The sequence below is a fragment of the Arachis hypogaea genome, chromosome 19 (genome assembly GCF_003086295.3).
Source record: "Arachis hypogaea cultivar Tifrunner chromosome 19, arahy.Tifrunner.gnm2.J5K5, whole genome shotgun sequence".
Classification (NCBI taxonomy): Eukaryota; Viridiplantae; Streptophyta; class Magnoliopsida; order Fabales; family Fabaceae; genus Arachis; species Arachis hypogaea.
Genome location: NC_092054.1, coordinates 133117853 through 133140810, shown reverse-complemented (window position 1 = coordinate 133140810; position 22958 = coordinate 133117853). Strand labels below are relative to the sequence as shown.

At 33.3% G+C, this 22958-nt stretch overlaps 3 protein-coding genes across 3 annotated transcripts; all 3 read right to left on the bottom strand.

Moving 5' to 3' along the window:
* Nucleotides 1-1636: 1636 nt before the first annotated feature.
* Nucleotides 1637-4136, bottom strand: LOC112775260 (cytochrome P450 89A2). The gene is made up of 2 exons (XM_025818785.3): nt 2151-4136; nt 1637-1872 (listed from the first exon to the last, which is right to left on the bottom strand). Exon 1 carries the CDS (start codon nt 3707-3709, stop codon nt 2171-2173), a length of 1539 nt encoding a protein of 512 aa, XP_025674570.1. The 5' UTR covers nt 3710-4136; the 3' UTR covers nt 1637-1872; nt 2151-2170.
* A 9722-nt stretch (nt 4137-13858) lies between these two features.
* LOC112776050 (nuclear transport factor 2) lies at nt 13859-18117 on the bottom strand. The gene is made up of 9 exons (XM_025820003.3): nt 17840-18117; nt 17486-17620; nt 16609-16912; nt 15844-16106; nt 15559-15748; nt 15222-15343; nt 15077-15142; nt 14838-14919; nt 13859-14382 (listed from the first exon to the last, which is right to left on the bottom strand). Exons 1-9 carry the CDS (start codon nt 17876-17878, stop codon nt 14168-14170), a joined length of 1416 nt encoding a protein of 471 aa, XP_025675788.1. The 5' UTR covers nt 17879-18117; the 3' UTR covers nt 13859-14167.
* A 3101-nt stretch (nt 18118-21218) lies between these two features.
* Nucleotides 21219-22097, bottom strand: LOC140182358 (uncharacterized). Its single transcript, XM_072228528.1, has one exon. The coding sequence runs from the start codon at nt 22095-22097 to the stop codon at nt 21219-21221; it is 879 nt and encodes a 292-aa protein (XP_072084629.1).
* Between the last annotated feature and the right edge of the window lie 861 nt (nt 22098-22958).

Below are 22958 nucleotides of genomic sequence, written 5' to 3'. Positions count from 1 at the left end.
CTGGTGTAATCCTATACCAATAGGGAATTCCTCTGTCACACCACCTTAAGTCTTCACACTAGTTGTGGCTCCATCATACATGTCTTTAATTGCCCGAATATATGCGATCCTTACTCTCCTCTTTTCTAAAACCTTCCATAAGACCTCCATTGGTACTCTATCATACGCTTTTTCCAAATCAATAAACATCATATGTAGATCCCTTTTATTACTACGATACCTCTCCATCATCCTTCTTAATAGGTATATCGCTTCAGTGGTAGATCTGCCTGACATAAATCCAAATTGGTTTTCCGTTACTTGTGTCTCTTGTCTCAACCTCCGTTCTATCACCCTTTTCCATAACTTCATAATATGACTCACAAGTTTGATCCCTCTATAGTTTTCGCAACTTTGTATATCCCCCTTATTCTTGTAGATAGGTACCAAGGTGCTCTTTCTCCACTCATCAGGCATCTTCTTTGACCTTAAAATTTCATTAAAAAGTTTGGTTAACTAGTTGATGCCTTTTTCTCCAAGACCCTTCCAAACCTCAATTGGGATATTATCAGGTCCTACTGCCCTGCCATTTTTCATCTGCTTTAGAGCCTCTTTTACCTCGAAGTCTCGAATCTTTTGATAGTAGTCAAAGTTTTGATCTTCTTCCCTTGTGCATAATCGACCAAGGCTCGGAAGAGTCTTTTGTCCCTCATTAAATAACTCGTAGAAGTAGCTCTTTCACCTTTCATTAATCTTCTCCTCTTGAGCCAACACCTCTCCATCCTTATTTTTTATGCATTTCACCTGATCCAAATCTCTCGTTCTTCTTTCCCGGCTTTTTGCAATTTTATATATACCTTTTTCTCCTTCTTTCGTACCCAAAGACTGGTAGAGACCCTCATATGCTCTTGTTCTTGCTTCACGTATAGCCACTTTTGTCTCTTTCTTAGCCGCCTTGTATTTTTCCCAGTGCGGCATAAAGACCACTCTTTAAAGCACTCCCTTTTTATCTTTATCTTTTCTTGTATACTCGCATTCCACCACAGGACTGCTTGTCTCTTGATCCTATTCCTTTAGATTCACCAAAACTTTCTTTTGCTGTTCTTCTAATAACTTCTGCCATCTCCCTCCACATCTCTTCCGCGCTTCCATTTCCATCCCACTTTGCCTCTTCTCCTATCCGTCTTAGGAAGCTTCTTTGTTCCTCACCTTTCATCCGCCACCACCTCGTCCTTGGATTTTTCGTATGATGTCTTTTCCTCAACTTTTGCTCAACGCGAAAATCCATGACGAGCACCCTATGTTGTGTTGTCAAACTCTTTTCCGAGATAATTTTACAGTTAATACAAAATTTCCGGTCGACTCTCCTCAACAAGAAGTCGATTTGAGAGCTTGTCATGCCACTCTTATAGGTTATAAGATTTTCGTCTTTCTTTTTAAAATATGTATTTTAAATTTTTATGTTTTTGAAAATTATTTTCGTTAGATAGATTGATTCTTTTGTTATTTTGAAGAGGAATTAATTTATTTTATAATAATATTTTTTAAAATTTATTTATCCAACGCAAATATAAAAAATTTGATTCAAGAAGTTGTTTGTTGACTTCCACCATGTTAAGTTGACCCCATTCCTACCTAAGAGGAAAAAATGAAAGACTTTGCAATCAACTCCCTTTTAATTTCCAACTCTATACAGTGAAATTTTCCGTGTATTTCAAAATAAACATCATTTCGAGCAATTTGATACATAAAAAATGTCAATCTATCTATACAGAAACGATATGTTTATATTAACAGATAAAAACGTATCCATGCCAGAAAGTCCCTGCACCATTATTCCATTACTTCTACTGTTGCAGCACATACTCTTGTTTGGGAAAAGGGTGTAGGAAGCTGAAAATGAAGATAGTAATTAGTATCAATGTTCTAGATATCATGAAAAGGGCATTGCTATTGACAAAATATTCAGGCCAAGGTGCTTGCAAGTGAATGCTTACATAATGAAATGCTAGATGCAGAACAAATAAGCTCATCCAGTGGTAAACCAAAAATAAGCTCAAAATGATTCTTCTTAATAACAACTGAGAAACAGTGTCATTATTTACACACGAATTATATAAAATTCACAATATTTGGACCAACTACTACATCATTGTGATCAAAAGTATCACCTTTATTAAGGGTCCTCCATTCAGATCCTAGAAGTAATATGAGCATGCAATGGATTCTTCATGACAATAGTAAACTCCTGCTTTTCAGACAAATCAACGGTTTCTCCATCGGGCACCTTCCAATCGAAATTCCAAACCAAATTGGCCACAAAGTACTCCAAATGGAGCATTGCTAGATTAAAGCCAGGACAGATCCTCCTCCCAGCTCCAAATGGCATCATCTTGATTTCCTTGTTCCCCGTGATATCGAAATCCTTCTCCTTCTCCAAGAACCTCTCCGGCTTGAATGCCATGGGATCCTCCCACACCTCGGGATCCCAACCTATCTGCGCCACCATGAAATTCACCGTGCCTTTCTTCGGCACCAAGTAACCATTCAACACCACGTCCTCCGTCACAGCATGCGGCAGCACAAAGTGCCCCGGAGGATGGCGCCGCAGCCCTTCCAACACCACGGCCTTCAAGTACGGCATCCTCTGCAGCTCCTCCTCTTTCACCTCCTCTCTACTCTCACCCTTCACCTCTCTAATCTCTTCTAGAAGCCTCTGCTGCACGTGCGGGTACTTCACCACATTCGCCATAATCCACTGCAGCGCCGTGGCCGTCGTGTCCGTACCGGCACTCAAGAACTCCGAACACAGCGTCACCAATTCTTCATCATTCAATTTCCGCTTCTCCTCCGGCAACTCTAAATCCAACAGAGTATCCACATAAGAAACAACATCACCGCCACCGTCACCGCCACCACCACCGCGGTGTTCCGTTGCACACTTTCTAGCCCTAATTAGCGGAATCAAGACATCACTCTGCTCCTCCTTAAGCCTAAAGAACTCCTGCCACCGATTCCGGAAGAGAATCCGAGTGATTATTGGCCAGAAATTGAGGACGTTGAATCTATTAACTGCAAGAAGCAACGCTCGCTGAACACGCTCCACGTCCTTGACTTGCTTTTCGTCCAACTTTTCGCCGAAGCACATGAAGACGAGTAAGCAGAACATGGCATAGTGGAAATGATCGATGACTCTGACGGAGTGTGTGGTTTCGGAATCGGACTTGAGGCGGTTGAGGAGGACGTCGAGGACCCAGCGACGGACTGAAGAGAACGATTTGATGCGGTTAGGGTGCAGCATCTCAGTGGTGAGGTTGCGGCGGAGGGAGCGCCACGTGGGGCCATAGGGTGCGGAGTTGATGTTGTGCTGGTTGCAGGTGAGTATGCGGGAGACGGTTAGGGCAGGGGGCCGGTCGGAGAAGACGGCTCCCTTCTGGACGAGTGCCTGGTGGGCCAGGGAGCGATCCGCCACGAAGATGGCAGGCCGGGTAGTGATGCGGAGTGTGATGACGGGCCCGTACTTGGCCCGAAGGCCGACGAGGATGGGCTCGATTTGGGAGAATGATTTAGCGAGCCAGACGACACTGGTTACGATAGGAATGTGTGGTGGGCCCGGGGGAAGACGAGGACGGGCCTGGCTCTTGTGACTGCTGCTGGTAAGAGTTATTATTATTGCTCTGATGAGGAGACACACGCATGCGGAAACCACCACCAACAACCATGTTTCCATGTTTCAGAACTCAGAAACTCAGGTGCTTGTGATGATAACTGCTTCCAACGAAAACTAGTGAACCATAATATTAATACGTATAGGGATGGTGGATTGGTGGGGATATACATGCCCAGATGTGCCTATTTCTGACGTCATCCCTGACCTCTCTTTTAGTCCTTACCTTATCATAAATTAATGATCATATGGAGAAGGTTTTAGCAAGGAAATTTACTGAAAACATATGCTCCAATCCTTCTTATCTAAACGTGGATTTATATACAAATATGGCACCGGCCGTCGGACCACAATTACCTTTTCTCTTCTCATTTATATTAAAGAGGAGTGTTAGGCAATAGTTTTTGTAATTTGTAATTATCTATTAATATTTTTAACGAGTAATTCTTGGCATACAAGTGATTAAGGCTTGTAAGCCTTACAAGTTTAATTAAAATTAACATTCAAAACACGCTTCGAACCATTCTTCTTCCTCTTCGTCTTCTCCTTCTTCTTTTCTTTCGTTTCTTGCCTTCTCTTTCTCCTTCTTCTTCTTCTTCTTCTTGCTGCACGTTCTTCTTTCTCTTACTCTTCTTCTTCTCCTTTTCTTTCGTTTCTGCACGTTCTTCTTCATCGTCTTCCTCTTCTTCTTCATTTACGTTCTTTCTCTCTGTTTTATCTTTTTTTTTCGATTTTTCATGGTGAAATCGTTTTTGAAGAAGAAAAAGCAGTAGAAGATGAGGAGGAGAAAGAGAAGAGTTCTGAATTATGCATAAGATGTATTTTAACAAATTTTGGGTGTATTTCTTTAAATCCTTTGGGTGTATTTTCTGTAATCCTTTGGGTGTATTTCTATAATCGTTTGGGTAAATTCCTGTAACCGTTTGGGTGTATTTCTGTAATCATTTTGGGTGTACTTCTGTAATCGTTTGGGTGTATTTCTGAAGTTCCATTATCTTCAAAAGGATTACAGAAATACACCCAAAGGATTACGAAAAATACACCCAAAATTCGTTGCATAATTCAGAACTCTTTCTCTTTCTCCTCATCTTCTGCTGCTTCTTCTTTTTCAAAACGATTTCAAAACTTGATTTCAGAAACTATGAAAATCGAAAAAAAAAAAACGAAGAGGAAGAGGAAGAGGAGGAAGAAGAAGAAGAATCGTTCTGAGTGTAGCGCTTTGAAAATAGGAAACGTTGAATAACGCATTAAAAGGCTTAGTAACTTATAAGACTTGTAAGTCAAAAAGACTTGTATGTGTAGCACTCCTCATTTTTAACGAGGTGAGATTATATCTAATAATATAGAATTATTCATTTTTCTTTGACTGATTAAATGTTGATCAAATTTTAGTAAAAGAATAAAATTTAAAAAAAAAAAGTTCAACACTATAAATAGAATATACACCAAACAAAGGACAAACATGAACAAAAATTAATAACATGAATTAACTATCACTTTATTTTCTAAAATAATAAAACAATTTAGTAACACAATCTATTGTATTTGTTATCTTGTTCTAAAAAATATATCATTGATATTTTATATAATCGAAAAAAATTACTATTTTTTGCACAATTTTTTTTAATGGCATTATTCTCTAACTCAAAAAATGTTTTTTAATGGTATATGAAATAGTCTAGATATGTCCAACATCCAATATTAATGATCCATGCATATTATATTTACCAAAAATACTTACAAGTAATAAATAAGTATTGTATAGTTCAACATCCTTATTACACATAATGCATACATTATCCTTCTGTTCAATGATATCCAATTTACTCGATCTTTAGTATTGACACGACCTACTAGTACAAACGAGATAAACAACTCAACTCTAGATGGAATTAGTCCTTTCTAAATTTCATTTATGAATCTATAGTTAAATATATCATCTGTCAAAGTCTCTTTTCTGTAAAATCTGTACAAATAAAATAGTAGAATCAATACCTTTCTTGTCAAATTTTCACACCACTCTATTTTGTATTTCTATTATCAATCTAACAAATTGCAAGACATCAAGTAGTTAATTCAAGATTTTTATTTTTCATTGGTAGAGTTTCCTCCTTCGTTGGAAATTCCAAATCTACTCTATCACATCTCGAAACCCACAATCTCCAATTACAAATCCTTTTTTAATAGTTTGAAATCAAGAAGAGTCTCGAAAAGAAGTCCTTCAACAGTTCTTTCTTGCTTCGAGCCATGTATCCTCCCAAAATTTGGTTGATCTACCATTCCCTACCTCCGTAGCAAGACGATGAATCATCTTCTCTCTGACATGTTGCTCCTTTATTTGCAGTTGATATATGTCTCTCCATGGACCCCTTTTATTGGTAATGTTTGAGTTGATAACAAGTGATTAGGGTTTAAGTTATTGCATGAGCACACAATCTTCTTTTATAAAGGACAATCCTCTTTTGAGAATCTCCACCACCATTTAAACAGCAAACTAATATTACGAACAATCACATTTTTCACTCCCAACCCTCCTAATTTTTTCGGTGCCTGTATTATATTATCTCCCACTTTACAAGAGCCAAGTCAGGTCGTCTACTTTTTCTTCCTCTAAAAAAATCTTTTCTATAATGAAATTATTCTTCACACAACCGTATTTAGCATCTTATACAGACTCAGCTAATAAATAGGTAAACTGTTGATAACTAACTTAACGAGAACCAAATTTTCAACTTTAATAAGGACCTTTACTTTCCACAAACTAAGTTTCTCCTTCATTTTATCTACTACCACCAGTTTTTGAGTTTTTACTAGCCTCGGATTTTCTCCAAAGTTAATACCAAGGTATCTCGCCGGTAGAGCTATCGCCTGACACCCTAGTAGTCGACACATCCGTCTAATCTACTCCTAACCGCAATTCACTGGTATCAAGTTGGACTTCTCAAAATTTATACTCAACCCGGACATCATTTCAAAATACCTCAGAAGTCTTTTATAATTTCTCACTGTCTCCTCCTCCAATAAACAGAATAATATGGTGTTATCAATAAATTGTAGATATGATAACTCTATATTATCTCTACTCACTAAGAGTGGAGATATTTGCATGCTTCTTACCGCCTCCTTAATCATCCTATTCAACACATCCACCACATTAACGAGCAAAAATGGTAACAATGGATAGCCTTGACGAAGTCGTCTCTCCATCTTGAAAGGTTTTGATGGTGACTCATTAACCAAAATAGAGATTGATGCCAACCTAATACACTCCCTAATCCATACTCTCCATCTACTACTGAATCCCATCTTTTCCAACACAGTATCAACAAAGCTCCACTTAACTCTATCATAGGCTTTTGAAAATTCAATTTGATGATCACTGATGCCTTCTTCTTTAGTTTTAACCATTGCAAAATTTCACATGCAATAAAAACTCCATCATGTGTCTTCCTCTCTTTAACAAAGACACTCTGTGATTTTTCAACTAAATCCGACATTATGCTTCTCATTCTTCTCATCAACACTTTACATATAACCTTATAGACAAATCTAACCATGCTAATAGGTCTGAGGTCTTTCATCTCCTTTGTCCCAATAAATTTCAGAGCCAAAGCTACCCATGTAACATTAGAGTCTACTGGTATTCTTTCCTTCTAAAAAAAAAAACTCATCACAACTGCAGTAAATTTTATTTCAATCTCCTTCCAACACTTTTTTTTATAAAAATTCATGTTATATCCATTACTACCTAGAGCCTTAGATGATTCACAGTCTTAAACTGTCTCTTTCGCTTCCTCCATCGACATTACCTCTAGCGCTATAGCTTCCTCCATCTCTATCTGACTGACTAAATCATCTCGAAAACTAATATTTGGAGAAGATTTCTAGTGGTACAAATTTTTATAAAAGTATCTAATTGCAACCTCGATACTCGCATGATTCCTCACCAATCTCTCATTAATCATCAGTTTCTAAATCTGGTTGTTCCTTTTTGTTGCCGAAACAATGTTGTGAAGGTATCTTGTGTTCCTATCCATCTCCTTAGCATGTCGAGATCTAAATATTTGCTTCCAGTGAATATCCTATCTAACATATGACTTCTTACAGCACCTAACTAATGCCTTTTTCCTTGCCTCCACCATACCATCACAAATCCCATTGCTAACCATATCATCTACCTTCGTCCTTCTTTATCTCTTCCTCGAACTTTTTATTTTCTCAATTATATCTCCAAAGTGTTGCTTATGTCATCTACCCAGCAATATTAACAATATTTTCATCTTATCTAAAAATTGGATATCTCCTAATTTCCTCCACTCTTTCTTAACCATTCTTGAAAACCCTTCATGCATGAACCACGAATTTAAGCTGCGGAACGGTCTTGGACCCTCAAATACTCTTTTATCTTCTATTGTAAAAGGGTAATGATCGGATAATCCTCTTGACCCTCCCATCAACCATGTCTCCAGGTACACATCTAGCCATCCCAAGCTAACTAAGGTCCTATCAATATGACTGCAAGACGGTCCCCTAAACCATGTATACTTGCGATCATTTAGCGTAAAGTCAACCAACTCCATATCATTCATTCATGTTCTAAAATATTCAACTGACGCTGATAAGCTAGTCGCTCATTTTCTTTCCTCCATATGCACAATTTTATTGAAGTCTCCCATGTAACAAAAAAACACCTGACACAATCCTGCAATATAACTTAATTCCTCCCACATTGAATGTTTTTTCTCTCTCACATGTGATCCATACACCAAACAAATAGCACAGTAAAAGTTATCTTTGACCATAACTCTTTCTATATATAATCACCTATCTTCTTTATAGCAATTATTCAATTTAAACATTGATTTCATCCCATATTAATAGTAATCATCCAGAAGTACCAACTGAACTTATAAACTCCCAGCTAGGTCTATCACTTCTCCAAATATGAAATAAATCAAATATATCCAACCTAAACTTATTTTTAAGTTTTTTTTTGTCATATTCAATTTGCTAACTCTTCCCAACCCGCTAACACTCCAAGAGCTTAAAATTATTTAAAATTCTTGTTACACACTTGTTTGCAATTTTTTGGACGACTTCTTCAAACTTTTTCTTTTGCTTAGCCAATCTATGTTTCAGAGCTATTGCTTCATTTTACTCCTGTAAAATAGCCATAATATCCTCCTCATCGTTACACTAAAGAACACTTGACTCCACATCTAGTTTTCATGTCTCTATATTCTGTCATTTCTTCTTCCCAACTCTGTCTTTGATCCTCACTATGAGACTTACTTCCTTCATCTAGACCAACCTCTATTTCTAACCCTTCTTTTACATGGTTGTCACATTCTTTCTCTTGCTCATCGCCATGAACATCTCCCAATTCCACCATTGATCTTCCCCCTCTTTCAAGTTCATTCCTATTGTAACATTGGATTCCCCTTCTTCTTGTTGTGCGTCTCTGTTATAGCTTATCACTCTTCCATTAATCTGCCTAGCGGATCCTACGCCTGATCCTCGCTCTGCCGCCGCAACCCGTGTCCTCCCCATCACTCATGGGTTATATTCTTCCAAGTGAGTTTGTTCTTGTTTCCTCACTTTTTTCATGTTCGTGCTCCTGATTGCGTCGTTTTCTTTCGTCCGCGGTGATTTCTATAGCAGCAGTCATCACTCCATCAGACTTGGCAACCGCGTCAACCCGTTCTCCTTCATTTATCGTGTTTTGTTGTTCTTAAAGCTCTGCCGTTCCGCCATTCATCCCGTCCCATGCACCACTCGCCCACCATTCAGTATCGCCTAGGTCAGTCGCTAGCTTCATCGCCCAATCTTATTTGCCCATTAATTAGTTAGTTAAAACCGTCTATCTCTTCTATTATTTTGAAGAATTAATCTATACATACAAGCATTTTTATTGTACAAGTCTTACAAGTTCTCAATATCCCTTATCCCTAAAACGCGCCTCTTATGGCACATATGTTTCAAGCGCCTCCTTAACAAATTTTTCAATCAATCAACGCGCGAATATATAACTTCCTTTTTCGAAAGAATTTCGTTTCCTTTTTCAAATTTCTTCTGCGTTTTCTTGCCTTCTCTCTTCGATCTCTTTTGTACGTTTCTCTCTGCCTTCTCCTTCGCCGTTTACGTAAGTTTCTCTCTCTGTTCTCTTTCTTCATTTTTCTTATTTTTCATTGTTTCTGAAATCAAGCTCTAAAATCGTTTTGAAGATAATGGATGATTCAACTTCAGATTGTCAGCTGAATTAGAGTGAAGTGGATTTTAAATTTGAATCCAATGAAGTTCCTGAGGTGGTTTAATTCCAATTAATAATTGAATCTGAATTTGAACAGTTAGTAGTTTATGATTGTGTAGCTGAATAATGCGTGGACCTTGCCTATGAAATTTGTTGTTCATTGTTTCTTGTTTGAATTGAATCTGATGTACTAGTTTTGATGAATTTTCTGCATTTTATATTAGACGTTCGGGTGTAAATCAGGAATATTTGGATGTATTTTAGGAAAGTTTGGGTATATTTACAGTTTATAACTTTTCATCTAACTGAGGATGAATTGTGTTATTCTTTTAGTTGAATTGTTTTAGTTTCTGTTTAATAATGATTTTATAGTTTTATTTGCATTCTATAGTTTATGCATATTTTAATATGGTATATTTTGGGTATATTTTGTAGCCCCTCTGTGGTATTAATGAGCAGTTTGTTCTCCACATACAAGCATTTTTCTCATACAAGTCTTTACAAGTTTTCTCCTACTTTTATTGTTTTGAATCCAATCAAGTGGCTAAGGTGTGGTTCAATTCAGAAGAAAAAAATGTAGCATTAGAGGAAACATTTTTCTATATTTGCAGCAAATTTAGATGTAACACGAAGATGTTTAGGTGTATTTTTAAGATATTTGGGTGTAACACGAAGATATTTGGGTGTAAAACGAAGATATTTGGGTGTATTTTTATTCTGATAAGTTCTGCATAATTCAGAACTCTTCCTCTTCCTCCTCATCTTCTGCTGCTGCTTCTTTTTTTTTTCATCATCATCATCATCACCATCTTCTTCTTATTTTTTTCTTATTCATCTTTTTCTTTTTGTTTTACCTTCTCAAGTTTCTTCTTGTTTTATTCTCTTAACAAGAATAATAACAAAAAAATCAAATAAAGAAGAAGAAGAAACACATAATGTTGCAAAATTACTTGGAAGAGGATGAACTTACATTCATTTAACTAAAAGAAAGAAAAAAATAAGGAAAAGAAGAAGAAGAAAAAAATGCAGCATTAGAGGAAACATTTTTCTGTACAAAAATGCCATTTGTACACTAAAATCAGCCACCAATGTATTTGTGTATAAATACATGTGTGTTTTAATTTATTTTCAATGTATTTGTATTCCAGTATATATTTTATACTGGTGGCTAACTTTGGTGGCTGATTTTAGTGTACACGTAACATAACTCATTTCTGTATTTGCAGTAAATTTGGGTGTAAAACGAAGATATTTGGGTATAACACGAATATATTTGGGTGTAAAATGAAGATATTTGGGTGTATCTTTATTCTGATAAGTTCTACATAATTTAGAACTCTTCCTCTTCCTCTTTTTCCTCTTTATCTTCTACTACTTCTTCTTCTTCATCTTCTTATTTCATATTCTCATAATTCTTTTTGAAAAGAAAAAATCAAACAAAGAAAAAATACATAATGTTGCAAAATCAAAAGAAGAAGGAGGAGAAACACGACGTTGAAGATGAAACACGCGAAGAAAAAGGAGAAGAAACACAAAGAAGAAGGAGAAGAAGAAGGAAGAAGAGGAGGAAGAGGAACGCGAAAAAAAAATGACAGTTGTGGTTTTCATCGAGAAAGAAGAAGAGTCGTTCATAATAATGAAGGAGCGCTTTGGAAACGTGATGCGCGTGTTAACACGCTTTTGTGGGTGAGCGTAACTTTTGTTGAGTTTGGCCCAACTTGTAAGATTTGTAAGCCAAAAAAAATTTGTATGTGTAGCATAACTGTATTTTAAAACCACTCGTCTTCTCTATTATTTAAAACCGTCCAACTTTTTTATTATTTGAAACGTTTTATTTTAAAAGTTTGATCCAATTTAAATTATTAATATTTTTTTATTATTTTTAAAAATTATATTTTTATATTTATATATACAAAATATTTTATAATTATTTATTTCAATAAATAAAATATTTATTTAATTTATTTAAATAAAAAATCCCGTTATTGAGGGAGTAGAAAGTTTATGCATGAGCTTACCGGTTCTATCTCCTAAAATAACTGTAGCGGCGACGATCAGAAGTGATCTTAAGCATTAAGGAAAACGCATTGAGCATTGAGGCAGGCAACTTTGACATCTTGCCGTGTGGAGAAAGTCCTTTTGTTTGCCCTCCAAGAATGTATGGTTTCCTGTCAAGTGTCTAATGATGGGAGCACAACTCCAATAAAATATAAAATATCCTAGAAATTTAATTAATAATTAGCCTTTTTTTTTTCTAAAATAATAAATTGCTCTTGGTAGTTAGACATTAGTGTCGCTGCGTCAAAATTTGAGAATTAACCTTTTTAAAGTGAAAAGTTGATAAACTATGAAAATAAAATTTAGTCACATTTGAACTAAAATAATAAATTTGTTAAAAAATAAAAAATACAAATTTAATGGTTATTAAATTTTTTTTTCTTATTTTATAATTTTTTCCAACTTTAAATGATTTTTTCGTAAAAGAATATTGTTAATGGTTCGTGTTGTCTTTCGACATTTTTATATTATTATGGATGGAAAAATAGACTATCTTTGATTAAAAAAATAAACCAAGGCCTCTGTCTTAGAAAATAGAAACACACTCCATTGTAACTTCAATGAATCCTGCAAAAATTATTTTTACATAAATTATCCTTTCTACTTTTATTTTTGTGAGTAAATAGTTAAATTTATCTTTAAAAGATTATTCGTTCTCCCAATTAGTTATTGAAAGAATATTTTAATCAAATTTATCCTTAAAAGATTTTAAGTTAATTATGTTAGTTCTTTCGTCAGTTTGTTTGTTGATGTGTCAAAATTTGTTAATATGATACGTTAAGTAATACCACAACATACACCTAAGAGTTTTAATTGATTATTAATATAATAAGTTTATGAAATTATATAAAATCAAAACCTAATTAAAGGGAGAACTTAAGGCATTAGAATTCTTCAATTTGGTATTGATTTGATATAATTTCATAAACTAATCATGTTAATAGTCAATTAAGACTACTAAGTGTGTGTTGTGATGTTACTTAACGTACCACATCAACAAACTCTGACACCATTAGTAATGGAAGTGACAAAAGAACTAATATGACTGAGTTAAAATCTTTAAAGGACGAATTTAATTAAACAAAATTTCAAAAACCAATTTAGAGAACGAGTGATCTATTAGAAATTATTTTGACCATTTATTCTTATTTTTTGGTCGTTTTTCGGGGCTGAAATTATACCTGTGACACGCCAAGTTTTTTTTTGGTGACTGTGACACGCCAAGTTTAAGTATATTCATACTCGACTCTAATATTTTTTGGCTTTATTTTAAATACCACTCAAATTATTATTTAAAGTATTAAAATATAATATTTTAAATATTATATTATAATATATATTAATTATTAATTATAAGAGAAAACGACAAATAAGTCTTTGACCTTTTGATCTGCAGACATTTAAATCTTCAAAGATTTGAAAATATATTTAAGTCTTTGACCTTTACAAAATCTGGATGTTCACTTGAGTCTGTCAAACTCAACGAAAAAATTAAACATAACTCCTGTTGTACTGATTTAGTTGATACGAATGCACACGTGAGAATATTTTTAAAATTAGGCAATTAAACTCAGGAATTGATATGTCTAAATTTTAAAAAGGTTAGAGACTTAAATGTATTTTTAGATCCTCATAGACTTCAATGTCCGCAGACCAAAAAATCTTGGGATCGACTTATCCTTTTCTCTAATTATAAAACATGAATTTAAATCAAACAATATAAATCTAAACGTAGTTTCATACAGGAAGCCCGAAACTGAACCCTAGTTTTTATCTCCAAACATTGTAAGTAGCGGAACATGGCTCTATTTTGTAGATCATTTTTCTTGTAAGCCTTCATCGATTAAAACTTAAAAGGAAAAGCCGAAAAGGCGTATCATTAATAAGTAGCAAGGAATGCACGCTAGCACAGGAAAAGACAAGATATGATCAATGTACAATATACAAATTGTTGCATCAAAATCATCTCATCAAACAACATAAAACTATGAGGTAATCATGAACCTTAGATGAAAATAACTATACTTCAATGGTCATTAAACAACCCAAGGGATATTTTAGACCTGCCAACTAATCATAATGAAAATTCCTGAAGAAACAAATAAACCATGAAGCCCCTTAACAAAAATAATAAGCCATAATTTAAGATTTCAAAAATTATAGAACTCAAGTGTCTTCTTCTGGATTCAATTTGGTACTTTTGGCAAAAAAATTTATGTTGACTCAGCATGATTGTGACCATTTCTTGGTGCTTGGTGCACTGAATATCCTCTCTCGTGGCGGGGACTTGGTCTATAGAAACCATTTCCTTTCGGTCTGTTATACTCTCTTTCACCTCCATCTTGGCCACTTTCCCTGCCGAGGTTCCTCGAGCTGTAACGCCCTCTTTGGGTATCTGACTGATAGCTACCCCTCCCTCTACCTCTTCCTGTTGAGAATACAATAATCATAAAGCAAAGCTACTTCAGAATGCTTGTAAACATTTCTTTATGAATACAAAATCTTCAATTTCGGTGCATGAATCAGACAATACTATTATATCTTCTTGTGTCTACATTCAAGTTATTAAATTTCAATCCTTAACCAGTGCGAATGCCATCATTAAAACAACATAAAGAGTCAACTTTTGATTAGACAATGTATCATTTTGAATATTTCATGACACGAAACAAATTAACTGGCTAACTGCGACGTGGACCAAGGATAAATATCTTTGTCCATGTCACCAGGAAGAGTCATCAAACAGTGCGGTTGACAAGGATATCAGCATGAAAGCTACCATGATCCATAGTCAACATAATTGAGCTCACGCAATTAGCACTAAACAACTTAATTTGTTAAAAAAAGAAGCAAAACATTAAATAAGAATAAAGGAAAGCATACTTCCTCCACGGGAAGGGATGTTACTGTTTGGTCTCCGCTCTTCGATGTATACTTGTCTTCCTCCTACCTCTACAGATCCTGCCTGCAAAAGTATAAAATAAACATGAGAAAACAGAATTTGAAATCAGAAACCAGGCCCTGGGAAAATAAGACTTGTAAGGTGCAACCAGAGGCAAATAGATCAATAATTTTGAACAGGTGACAATGTACAATAAAGCTTTTAAAACTGAAATCTAAACCTTGACTGCATTATGAACGCCGCTCATATCTTCAAATTCAACAAATGCATAGCAAACACCGACATCCTGAAGAAAAGTGAAAAGTTTAGGTTTGTCATGGGATATGAATTAACCGGCATACTTCATTGAAGACGTAAACACATACCTTCCGGCTTCTTATGACAACACCATCAGGCCTGATCCTACCAAAATTCTTGAATTCCTGTTCAATATCAGCAGCAGAGACAGCAGGTGACAAGTTTCTCACATAAACAGATTTGATTTCATCTGAAAGAAAATGTAACAAATTAAAATACACAGAAATAACAAATGAGTACATGATAAACAATACGGACTAGCACATCGAGGGATTCAAACAAACAACTTTATTGGTAAAAACTGAAAATAAAGATAACATAATGAACCATCAAAATGTAATTTACACCCAAAAAAAATATTAAATAATAAAAAAAAAACACTCAGTAGAAGAACAAAATACTCACAATAACCTTCATCTTCTGTTGCAGGGACCTCTTCAGCTGCATCAGTTCCAAACCTATCAAGTGCATTAGTTGAAGCAGTTGTTTGTTGATTGCTACTCAGTGGGGTATTATCCCATTCCAAGGAGGACACGTTTGTTTGCGATGGCTGAGAAGCTACAACTGGTGCAGATTGTCCTTTGGCCACCCGTAACTTACAAGGACAATAATAATGGTCAATTCCAAAGTCATCAATAAATTCCAAACGAAAACATTGAGGCACTAATGTATTGGATGATTCACACATACTATGGAAGCATAAGTTTGTTTTAGAGGCTCCTCAGAAGACTCTTCCGCAGCAGGTACCTGGTCTTGCACAACATGGACAGTTGATTGAAGTGAACCATGTGACTCTTCAGCAACAACCTGCTCCTGAATATGTTCAGAATCATGGACGCGCTGAATTTGTTGCTCTGCAAATCCATAATTATCAACTACGCCATTTTCCTTAACCTCATTTGCAGTGACAAACTCCCTTGCCTGTAAATCTCCACCAAGCAGGTAGCTGGAGACTGAAAAACAGATAGCTCTCACTAATTGAACAAAATATTACAAGTCATGAGAATCAATTATGCTGCTTATTACATAATCAGCCACAAGGATATGCTCACTATTATGCTACATATAATATATTAAAGTTAAACTAATGTTGCTGAAATTTTTCTAAAAGAATATGCTCTATAAAAACATTTATCACTAATTAATTCAATTAACAGAATGCAGAGTCACCATCCAAGCTAAAGAACAGGATCCAAGCTAAAGAATAGGAAGGTCCCATCGAGAGACAAGAAATCCCAAACACAACTTCTAAGAAATTTTATTAGAAGCAGAATATCTCTTTCCTTTTCTTCTAATGAAAATTTTCTTCTAATGAAAATTTTCTTTTATATGAAAACAGAAAAATCTTACTTTGTGTTTTTCTTCCAATTGCAATTACAATAAGTCCATAACTAACAATTGAAGCAATAATTATAAACACGAGTATAAGAACCTAAGCATGAAGTCAGAACTTACCTGGATTATTTGTGGTAGGAGCATTCAATTTTGAATCAAGATTGTTCTGAGCTAGAAAGACTGCTTGGTGATGATGAATTGGTTCCTCTTCAACAAAGTGAAAAATGTCATTTAAAACAAAATATCCTTTTTCTTGTGGTGCAAGGAAGAACGTTTGCATAAATTTTCTCCTCAAACTGTAGTCCTTAAGTTGCACAGATCCAGAAACCATCACAAGAACACCACCACTCCAAGAATCCAAAGATTGTGCAGTTTTGATTTCAATTCCGGTATAACTGAGTGACATAACAAGTGCATGGATTTGCTGCCCAGAGGAAAATTTCTTTAATTAAAGGAACTAATGGACAGGAGGACAGTACGAAATCAGAAAAAGCAATGAGACCCCCCCCCCCCCTCTCTTTTCCTTCTCTCTTCTTTCTGTTTCTTCTCCCTGCCAAATTTTATGAAAACTTGTTCCAAGGAAAAAGTTCATGTAAGATCAACAACAACAGGCTTTAAAAACAAGGAATTTTAACTTAGATTAGATAAGATATTAAGATATTTTCATCTCACTACCCCCTCCAACCTTTTCCAACACAAAACACACACAAACAGATAAACATTCATCTAACAATTCCAGCTCTCCAATTGCAATTGAATACTCCACACCACTACAACTATACTTCATAATGACATCAGAAACAGATGAACATTCATCTAAACCATTTATCAACTTCCATAATGCCATTGCAATCTATCAAAATCCAAATTTTCATTACAAACAATCAACTAAGATCCTTCCCCAAATGGTGCTTCATGAAATTCTTTCATTACATAGGTAACAATTATAAACAGATAGATAACAATAACCAAAACAAGGGGAGGCTAAGAAATTTACTAGCATCGCGGTCGCAGTCTCCCTAGCATTGCCATCAATTCGAACCATGGTGCTAGCATCAGAGTAGAACTGGAACACCAACTCTGGCTTGTGCTGAAGAACATGGTAATACTGCCCCACAAAGTATGTCCCAACCTGAAAATCACACACAATAGCCAAAAGATTAGTTAGTGTTTGGATTTAGTTAATCATCACGCAACAAAAAAGGGGGCTTTTATTCTTTTTCAGCTAAAAAGTGTGAAACTTTCTCTTCAACATTCTCATTACAAGCTTTTTGACTTTAAGGGGAAAAAAAAAGCGAATCCAAACACTGAAAAAGCAAAACAGAGGTTTTGAGAGAGAAAAGAAGGGAACCTGGGCGGCACTGACGGCAAAGGGGTAGGCAGTGGCCATTGCAGAGAAGGCCCCTAAAACCCTAGAATTTGTATAAAAACCCCACCTTTGGATCCGCAATAAGCCTTTGAAGATCTGCGGAAGCAAGCAGAGCCAGAAATTGAGGGTAAGTTCACTGAAGAGGATGGGGTTTTAGAGAGAGAAAATGCGGAGCCTTTCAGACAAAGAGAGAACCTTTCCGGGGGAGAGAGACAGAGTGAGATTTCGGGGGAAAAGATTTCGTGTTTTATTTTTTGTCTTGTTATCTTGAATGGGCCGAGGCCCAAAGTAAGACCGTACAAAGAAAGGCATCTACAAAATTACATATGCAGTAATAAAAAAAAAAAAAGTAATTTAGAGTTTATTTTTTTGGTGAATGCTAACCAACCCTCTCTAAAATAACATGTAAGTTATCCTTCATTATGTGTCACATTATAATTGGTCCTTATCTTAACCATAGTTGGGTTATTTTATAATTTATTATTCTTAAAATATCAAAGCTCTACTTCCGTTAATTGAATTACATTCCACTCCTCTATTTTTTGTTTATCACTTCATCACCTAGATTTGGTCCTTCCAAGCCAACGTCATCACCATGCCCTTCCACATAACCTCTCTTCCCAGTATAGCCAGCGCCTCTTTTTGCCGTGGATCACTACTTAATTTGGTTAATTAATGGTTAATTTGGTTATTAAATTTTTTTATTAAAAAAATATATCTTTATTTAATTACGTGATGGAACATATATTTATATGTAAAATATAATATAATAAAATAAATCTATTCAAAATATTTAAAAGTATAATTAAAATCATGAACATACAAATATAATAATAAAATTTGTACTCCAAACAAATAAACATATTTTTTTATCATACATATATTATTTAAAAATAAATATATTATTAAAATTAAAAACAGAAATTTAAAATGATAAAATTCAATTTTTTTACCGTATTTTTTATAGTATTTTTATTTTTATTTTTTAATTTATTAGTACTTTATTATTTAATTAATAATTAAACAAATTATTTGTATGAAAATTTATTTTTTATATTATATTAGAGAAGAGACCAATATAACAGTTTAAAAAATAAATTGTATAAATATTTAAGAGATAAATATGAAATACATACTTAAGTAATGTTTAGTTTGGCTATTAAATTTTTTTATTAAAATAAATTTTTATTTAATTACAAGATAGAACATATATTCATATGTAAAATATAATATCATAACTCTATTTAGAGTACTTAAAAGTATAATTAAAATAAAAAAAAACATATTTTTTATCGTACATAAATTATTTTAAAAAATAATAAATTGTTAAAATTAATAACACAAATTTAAAATGATAAAATCTAACTTTCTTACAAATTTTTTTATAGTATTTTTATTCTTTTAATTTTTAATTTATTCGTACTTTATTATTTAATTAATGATTAAATAAATTATCTTCATGATAAATTATTTTTTGTATTATCTTAAAAAAGAGACCAATATAACCGTTTAAAAAATAATGTAAAAATAATTTTTAAATAAAAAATAGATAATATTAAAATTTTTAAATACAAAAGTAAATTATATAGATAGATATTTAAGAGATAAATATGAAATACATGCCTAAAATAAATAAAACAGACAAAAATAATTCTCCATTTCTCAAGAGTACTCCTATTTTGTCTGTTTTATTTATTTTAGATATGTATTTCATATTTATCTCTTAAATATTTATACAATTTATTTTTTAAACTGCTATATTGGTCTCTTCTCTAATATAATACAAAAAATAATTTTTCATAAAAATAATTTGTTTAATTATTAATTAAATAATAAAATACTAATAAATTAAAAATTAAAAAATAAAAATACTATAAAAAATACGATAAGAAAGTTAAATTTTATCATTTTAAATTTCTGTTATTAATTTTAATAATATATTTATTTTTTAAATAATATATGTATGATAAAAAAATATGTTTACTTGTTTGGAGTACAAATTTTATTATTATATTTGTATGTTTATAATTTTAATTATACTTTTAAATACTTTGAATAGATTTATTTTATTATATTATATTTTACATATAAATATATGTTCCATCACGTAATTAAATAAAGATATGTTTTTTTAATAAAAAAATTTAATAACCAAAATTAACCATTAATTATGTGGATAAGCAGTGATCCATGGCAAAAAGAGGCGCTGGCTATACTGGGAAGGATAAGTTATGGGCGATGGAATTCAACGACGTGACTAAGGGATTATGCACTAAAGAAAGAGAGATTGTGTGGGAGGGCAGTATATGGCGATGAAGTTGGCGCTTCTTGTCACGAACGTGATGGTGCTTGGAAGGACCGAATCTAGGTGATGAAGTGATGAACAAAAAATGGAGGAGTGGAATGTGCTTCAATTAAAGGGAGTGGAGCTTTGATATTTTAAGAATAATAAATTATAAAATAACCCAACTATGGTTAAGATAAGGACCAATTATAATGTGACACATAATAAAGGTAACTTACATGTTATTTTAGAGGGGTTGGGTAGCATTCACCTTTTTTTTTTTAATGTTCTTGAGTTAGTGGTCGAGTGATTAGCTTACTCGTCTGGTTAAATAATTGTGGGAGATTTAAATTCTGTCAGTGTTAATTGGCTAACAATAAACCCTTAAATAGAACTTAAACAAGTGTAATTACCTGTGACATGCACGTGATAAGATTGAAATTAAAATTTTAAGTTATTTTGTTAAAATTAATTTAAATTATAATAATTTGATTAATAAAAACGTAACATGTTATGCATTGTTTGTTTTTTCTTAATCTAGTGTTAATTGGATTAACTCTAAAATAGTTATTAATCGATTTTAGTAATCTACTTTCTTCAATAACTCAGACATATATACTGAATGTCACCATAAATAATCTAGTAATACTTAAATTTACCAACAAATTTTTATATATTGATTTATTGCGAACTAAGAATGTATCAAAATCAGCTCAAAATGAACAACAAATTATTAGAGAATTCTAATGCAGAAAGTTCTCTAATAAACAATAAATAATTTAAACCTACTAAATAACAACTCAACACTATCCTTTGATGCTGTAAAATATATACCTGAAACAATATTATATTAATATTAGTATACAAAATTATATGATTAACATAATTATAAAATTGTTTATCAAGAGAATAAAATAATACGAATTTTTATGATAATTTTAATATTCTCAAGTTATAAATGTACAATAAGAATGCATTACCCATTAGCACAAAAAATTTGTCAATTTTTTTAATTGATAGTAATAAATTTTAATAAATTAATAAATTTAATTAAGAGATTTCGTTATTACATTTTCATTATAAGCTCTCAAAAACATCTCTATATACCACATTCATTGTGCAGTTATCTTTCAAGTGTCCGTGATCTTGCAACAACACTCGCAGACCATCTTTACTCGTTACTCTTGATAACACAACATATAATTGACCATAGGTGAAAACTAGCCTTAGAAGGTATATTCTAACTTTTGATAGAGTTTGTCCCTGAGATGTATTTATTGTCATTGCAAATGACATAATAATTGGGAATTGTCTTCTTTGAAACCTGACCGGTAATATTTCGTTATTTAGAATTAGATTCAATCTTAGGATAAGAACAATACTTCCAACTTTATTACCGGTTAAAGTCTTGCATTCTATCACATAGTTTCTCATTCTTCTAACTTGCATTCTCGTTCCATTGCACAAACCATTAGTTTGGTCTATATTCCGCAGCAACATAACAGGAGCGCCAACCTTTACAACCAACTTGTGTGGTGGTAGACCTGAACAATTTATTCCATTTAGAATCTCTGGTGAGAAAGCATCTAACTCAAATTTTATATTTTTCTCCTCAGCACACACAAAGCCAGAACTTAAGTAGACTCTTTCTTGTCCAGGTAACCCTACAGTCATCTTGTCGTTGACATCAATGACACAATCCAGAGTTGGTGCAAGAATTGTTCTATCCTTAAAATAATTTTCAACGAATAAATTGGATAACATATCTGGATATATAAAATCAATAAGGTCATCCAAAGCTGTCTCAAAATTCTTAACCAAAATGTTAGATGGTATATGAACGATCGATTCACTATCTGTTGTATTACCAGCCAAACCATCACCAATTTTGAGTAGCCATTTTGTAAAATTTCTGAGTTCTTGTATGTTATTGTTTTCACCTAGTAACAATCTCATGTTTTTTTGTAAGTTTTCGAACCTTACAGTTATGCCACAAATATGAAGAATTAATAGAAGATTGAATTATATCTTGCCATGAGCCTTTGGGAATCACAGGTAAAATTTGTCTAAAATCTCTTCCGAGGACAACTTTACCTCCAAATGGCAAATGAGCGTTATATAAATATGAACACCTCAAGATGTCTCGAGGCATTTGTCTAAAGCTTCGTAACAATACTTACTTATCATTGGAGTTTCATTTCATAAGATTAATTTAGCCTTGATTATTAACCTTGCAAGAGGACTTCCTTGTTTAATGTTACACAAAAAATATTCATTTATGGTCAAATGAATTTAAACTTTGAATGTGCCGTTCTTCCATTAGGCAACAAAAGTGCAGCAATTCCACTCAAAGCAACATTTACAACTATACCTCCTTTAGACCTAATTGAGCATGATATAGTTGACCATAAGAATGTTTTTCCACAACCACCTTGACCATATAAGAAGAAAAGTCCATCCATATTACTGCTAACAGCACCCATTATTTGATCATATGCAAATTTCTACTCATGAGTTTATTTATTTTGTTTTGTTATATTTTCTAAATATTATCAAAGAAAGAGAAAAAGTTAAAGTGAACACCAATAAACAATTTTATCATATGTATGATAATTTTACTCTCAAAAAAGGCATTATTGTATTTATTCAATCACTCTTTAACATTCCTTATCCAATGTTTTGTTATAATTATAGGCTAAATTGAATTCTACAATGGCAAAATTTTTTTTATAATAGATTATAGTTACTTTCTATTTGTAGTAATCTTCTTTGTTCGTATAGTACGTTATCAGAGAGAAAGTTTCAAGTCTTTTGCCA

What these genes read in the sequence shown, in the direction of transcription:
- LOC112775260 (XM_025818785.3), bottom strand. Translation starts at nt 3,709, where the DNA reads ATGGAAACATGGTTGTTGGTGGTGGTTTCCGCATGCGTGTGTCTCCTC.
- LOC112776050 (XM_025820003.3), bottom strand. Translation starts at nt 17,878, where the DNA reads ATGGCCACTGCCTACCCCTTTGCCGTCAGTGCCGCCCAG. An exon ending in AGACTGCGACCGCGATGCTA is followed by an intron (nt 16,913 to 17,485) that starts GTAAATTTCTTA and finishes TCCTCTGGGCAG; the next exon opens with CAAATCCATGCACTTGTTAT. An exon ending in AACAGAAGATGAAGGTTATT is followed by an intron (nt 15,344 to 15,558) that starts GTGAGTATTTTG and finishes ATTTTCTTTCAG; the next exon opens with ATGAAATCAAATCTGTTTAT.
- LOC140182358 (XM_072228528.1), bottom strand. Translation starts at nt 22,097, where the DNA reads ATGAGATTGTTACTAGGTGAAAACAATAACATACAAGAACTCAGAAAT.